At 32.4% G+C, this 6,022-nt stretch overlaps 1 protein-coding gene across 1 annotated transcript; it reads left to right on the top strand.

Annotated features, from left to right (window-relative positions):
• Window positions 1-281: 281 nt before the first annotated feature.
• LOC110784233 (pseudo histidine-containing phosphotransfer protein 6) lies at window positions 282-4,433 on the top strand. The gene is made up of 5 exons (XM_021988661.2): window positions 282-591; window positions 1,147-1,277; window positions 2,144-2,287; window positions 2,475-2,547; window positions 4,015-4,433. Exons 1-5 carry the CDS (start codon window positions 523-525, stop codon window positions 4,096-4,098), a joined length of 501 nt encoding a protein of 166 aa, XP_021844353.1. The 5' UTR covers window positions 282-522; the 3' UTR covers window positions 4,099-4,433.
• Window positions 4,434-6,022: the final 1,589 nt, after the last annotated feature.

The following is a 6,022-nucleotide window of genomic DNA, read 5'->3' on the forward strand; positions in this document are numbered from 1 at the left end:
TCGAGAAAGAATGGACGTACCCTAGGTCTATAATTAAATAAACAACTTACAAACATAAAAGTGTTATATAATAAACACGCGGTAAACTTTAAAGGTATACGTACATGACTAAAGTTATTCTATCCAAATTTAGTTGAACCAAACAGTGTATCCAGAGGCGAGATTGTAATATTGTACACTTGAAAAAAAAAAAAAAAGAAGGGAATAATGAGAAGTTGATTATTGTTTAATGAGGACCATCCCTTGGCCACATGATCCACGCTTTATATATATATCCCCTCACTCTTTCCTTCTTCCCACTTCCCCCCAAAAAAACAAACATACTCAAAGATTTCACCACAAAAAGCCCTAGAAAGTCATAACCCAAAAGGCCAAAATAAAACCACCCTCAAAACCAAACCAAATATTTCAAAGTTATTTGCTAATATAAATTCCATTTTCTTAATCTCCTTTGCAAGAACGTAACTAATAAAGTGATTAACTTGTAATTTTAAAGCTTTCAAAACGGGTCTTCCGTTGTGGATGCTTGGCTTGGCCGCTGAACAGCTGCGCGCCGATATGAATCGTTTACTCGCTCTCCTTTTCCACCAAGTACGTTACATCCTTTACTACTTACGCCGCTCTCGTTGTTATATTCATTATCCGTTTTTTCTCGAGAAGTGTTTGGTTTGGTGTCAAATGTTTTTCATGTGAAAATAATTTTTTCACTTTTAAGTCATTTTCCGTTAGGAGTGTAAAAAAGAAAAGTCCAATTATGTAAATTGGTGGAAAATATTTTCTATTTGAAATGTCTCCTTACTCCACTTTCTTTATTCATTTCCATCCACCCTCAACCATCTACTACTAACTTTCTTGTAAGGAACTACAAGAAAACTATTTAGAATTGTGTTTATCCTAGAAAGATATTTTCCAGGAAAAAAATATTTATCGTCAAATTAAACGAAGCCTTAGGCTCTGTTCTGTAAAAATAAGTTTTTTTCCAGATATTTTCACACATGAATAAATTCAGTCAAAATAAGTCCAATCGAACGGAGCATTAACCTATACACTTTCCCTTATATTCCGTGCTCCTCCTTCTATACGTTATTATATAGTGTTTTTTTTTTTTTAATTATGAAATGTTTATATTTTATGTATTTAATGTAGGGAGTGTTGGATGAACAATTCTTACAATTGCAACAACTCCAAGATGAGAGCTCTCCAAACTTTGTTACAGAAGTTGTCAATATTTACTTCCATGAATCCGAGAAGCTTCTCCGAAATCTTCGAGCTTTTCTGTATTTTTCTCCCTCGATCTCTTTCTCTAATTACTTAATGTAATGTACTTAGTAGTTGATTAATTAATTCCTCTATGGTTATTATTATTTTTCAAAACCATGTAATTCTCCGTACATTTATTGTTTGCTACTCCGTATTTAATTTCACAACAACTGCATAGAAGATAGAACCCAACAAGTTTAAGTCTAAAAGTCTACTACTCATAAAATCTAATGATTTCACTATTTTCAAATAGTACTTCGTATCATAATACTAGGGGCTATTGTACAGTATAAGAGTCAGTATTTACATGTTTTTACTATGAGAAACGAACGTTAATTCATACTCCTTTTAATGCTCTTCTGTTTCTGGATACTTGTGACGTACACTTGTCTCTTTTTGCATGAATACATATACTGAGTAACACTTGTCTTTTCTACCGTTTCTGAATACTTGTAAACTTGTCTATTGTAGTTTATGCATATTTGTAACACTTGTCTCTTTCTGCCGTTTCTGAATACTTGAGATAATTTTCTCTTTTGACATGATACCACTAATGTATTATTACTACTTTGTTCTTTTAGCTAATTTGCACCAATTCTTTATTATTTTCCTCACATAAAGAGTTAGCATATCACCATTAACCTCATTTGGACATTAAATTATTCATTTTTATGTACTACCCACAAACATTCTTAAAACCAACGAAGCAAACACAAGTGTTGCGATGTGAGTATTTAAAAACAAAGTGAGAACGATTTTCTTTCCTAATTAAGTTGTTAGTTGTTACGAGTAATTACTTTCAATTTGACTTTCTATCATTAATTAATGATCAGCTAATGATTTTCTTTTTATTTTTTGCATGAAATATGTATTGAAAAAAAAGAATGGATAGAGAATTTTCAGACTACAAGAAAATAGGGATGCATTTGAATCAGTTCATGGGTAGCAGTTCGAGCATCGGAGCTAAAAGAGTTAGAAATGTATGTGTTGCATTTCGTGCTGCTTCTGAACAGAATAACCGTGTTGGGTATTTCTTTATCCCTCTCTTTTTCGTGACTTTTCACGTAAAATTGTTTAAATTTCTCCTTTTCATAACAGCACGACTTAGTAAAAAAGGTTAAAGTTAAAAAATGTCATACTAGTTTTTCAAAAAAAAGTATTACTAATATAATAACTAATGCATACCCTAATGTATTGGTTTTGTGTTAATCTAGATGTTTAAGAGCCTTGGATCTATTGGAGCACGAGTACAGCTATCTCAAGAACAAACTGCATGAACTCTTTCAAGTATGTTATCCTACTAAAATTCATTTATCTTTTTTCCTAAAATTTATTTTATGTGATAACACCATAAGAAATTGTACCATTAACGAAAGGAAATCTCGGCTAAAGGCCAATAATAGTTGATTAACGACGGGATTTCCTGTCGTGAACCCGTCATAAAAGGGAGCCGTCATTAATGAAAAATCATGTCGTTAATCCGTCATAAAAGACATTTGCGACGTTGTTCACGTCTTTATTTGGTTGTTAGCCCCCGTCGAAAAAGACTTTTGCGATGAGATTTTTGACCTATCGTTATTAGTTTGTCATTAAAGATACAAATTCTTGTAGTGTAATTATTTCGTACCGATTAATTAAGGGCCTAAAACATTAGGGTGTTTCGCATTATTGGAATAATTAAAACTAGAGTCTCGGGTGATGCCCAGAGTTATTACGTAAGTCACATGTAAAATGATGAATAATGGTTTACTCATAACCTAGGATCGATCGTCGGTTTTTTTCTCTTCAAATCACCTTGTTTGGTCTGATTCTTCTAGTTTTTGGTATGATCTAATTTTTCTGGTCTGATCTTTTTTTTTTTTTGTGAAATAAAATTAATTCATTAATAAAAAGTCATACGACATCTACAAAAGAAATCTGTATCTATCAAATACATAACAAATCAATCAAATAAAACTCGTTTTCTGCAAAACTACGATCATCGTGCATCGAACATATTGTATACCCTCTAACACATCGTTGTTTGATACAACCTTCAACGAGGGGGTCTTTTGATCTGTTGTAATTTTGATATTGAATTAAATCAAATTCAATTGATTGTAGATGTAGAACTGACATCTACTGCGACACCGCACAAATCTTCATCGCTGAATCAATTTCTCCTGTGAAATTAAATAATATTCTCCCTCGTACACCAGAAATTTAGGATCCTCTAACCTAAGAAAATTCTCCCTAAAAGGTGAAGAAAAACCCTGTCTTTCGAGGGAGAACAATTCCTCGTACAAAGAGGAAGTATTATTAAAACCCTAAAACTCAAACAAAATTAGAAAAAGAACAACAAAATAAAAAGATCGGGGCTTTCCACCAATAAAATCGATGAAAGCCCCTTCAGAATTCACTAATGGAGGCTAGGGTTTGAGAGAGGGAGAGAGAGAACGGCGTAGTTGTATACATTTCTGGTCTGATCTAATAAGCAATAAGAATAAGGTAAACAAAACCAGAGCCTGAATCATTTAGCCTTTGTTATGGACGTACACTCTATTCACCAAAAAAAATATGCCAAAATATTTTACCTTATCTGACCTAAAATTGTACTTTAAGTAAAATAATTATCCTGTTGTGATATGGTGCATGTAGACAGTGGTCAAAGTCATAGTTTATGACTATGTTTTCTAAATGATCAGAGGAAGCATTAATTTTCAAGTTGGTATTTGTTTGGGTATTAATTGAGTTAATTTTCTTTAAATGATGCAGATAGAACAGCAAAGAGTACTTGCATCTGGGGTTAGGTACCCAATACAACACATCATCAACAACAACAACAATGATGCCATTTAAATCAACCACAATTAATGAGTCGACTACAAAGGTTAAATGATTTAGACGGTATTTGATCTCAGGTTATGGTTACCAACCCATGACTTTCACTAACCGAACTAGTTAAAATATAACACCCAGTAGTATTTTTGATCCATAAGTTTTCAGAGTTAGCTAGGTAGGGGGTTGGTTGTATTGCCATAATTAGTATTTTTTGATATGCTTAATTAGCTTATTATTAGGTTATAATTAAGCAAAAGTTGCTAATTATGTAAGTTGGTTCAGAAAGTTGTAAGTTTCAATGTTTGCTTTTTAAAGGCAATTAATGAATGTGCAGTAAATTTGGGGGGTGACTATATATTGTTTGATTGTTCTTCTGATTTGGTTGATCTTCAGAATCTGATTTAAATAGTGTATTTGACTTCTTTTGACTAAAGCAATTTAATGAGATGGTACAATCAATAGCCAATGTGCTATCTTTTCACAATTAAACATGTACAGAAATCTGAGATATGATCCACAATCTTTTAGTCGATTGTCTCAAATCGAAATCAAATAGGAATTTCTGTATTTGTACGTTTCTTTCCATAATGGCTTCATCTTTACACGGCCTAGTAAATTAGCATGTACTCTTTCCGTCTCTTTATGTTCTTTACATTTGATTTTTTACACGTTTATTAACAATAAATTAATGTGTATCGAGATTCCTCTATTTTTTTTTAAACAAGGGCAAATTACGTTTATTTATAATATTTTCAATTTAATCAAAATTTTGATATTGGAAAATGAGAAAAATTTAATGTCTAATAAAAAGGTGTGAAAGATTAAATGACCCAATGAATTTAATTGGTTGAAATAATCATTGGACACAAATTTTGATAAAATATTAAAGCATTCATTGGACACCTTAACTTTCATTGAACACCTTAATTCTCATCAGTTAATTACATAGTAGAAATTCTTGTTTTACGAATCTTTTAACAAAGTGAATGCTTTTTTCAAGTCAATTTATTACTATCTTACAATAACCGATAATATCACTGCAAAAAGTTGTACCATTAACGATGGAAAATCGCGTCGCCAAAGGCCAATAATCATTGATTAATGACGGGATTTTCTGTCGCGAACCCGTCATAAAAGGGGGCCATCGTTAATGGAAAATCCCGTCGTTAACCCCGTCGTAAAAGACATTTTGCGACGGTTGTTCCCGTCTTTGTTTGGTTGTTAGCCCGTCGCAAAAGGACTTTTACGACGGAATTTTAACTCCTCGTAATTAGGTTGTCGTTAAAGATACAAATTCTTGTAGCGTATAAGGAGCCAAGGAGGTAAAATAGGAAAATAGAAAATAGATTTTTTTTTTGTGAAGTAATTCTCGATTCTTAATAAAGTGAATGAAACCATTTTGAAGTTTTTTTAAGTCTCAAAGAAAACTTAGTTGAGAAAAGATGATTATCTGGTTATTTATTTGGGCCAAACTTTGTTGAAGTAATACGTCTTATACTCTTAGACAGGAACTTGTTTTGCAAAAGTTAAACCAAACCATTAACTGGGCCTGGAGCAATTCTTCCGAACTGGGCTTGTTGCCATTCTTCCTAACTGGGCCAACTGCTTTTACGCAGAAAAATAGACTTTGGGCCTTACCGTTTTGGGTAATTTCATCGAACTTGCTAACCCAATTTGTAACTTTCTTTAGTTCAATAACATTTCATAGATGCTTGGCATTTCTCAATGAATATTTGAGGACTGGATATGCAAATCTCAATTCATTAGTAAATTACCCATCAAAATAATAATAATCAATCCCCATCAAAGTTATCATGCTAGATGTACTTACATACTCTCCTTTGACCTTTTTGTTTGCCCTAATTTTCATTTTAGATTGCCATTAATTAAAAGATTGCTCCATTACCACCCAATTCTACACAACCAAATATTAACAAAGTTA

Source organism: Spinacia oleracea, chromosome 4 (genome assembly GCF_020520425.1).
Source record: "Spinacia oleracea cultivar Varoflay chromosome 4, BTI_SOV_V1, whole genome shotgun sequence".
NCBI lineage: Eukaryota > Viridiplantae > Streptophyta > Magnoliopsida > Caryophyllales > Amaranthaceae > Spinacia > Spinacia oleracea.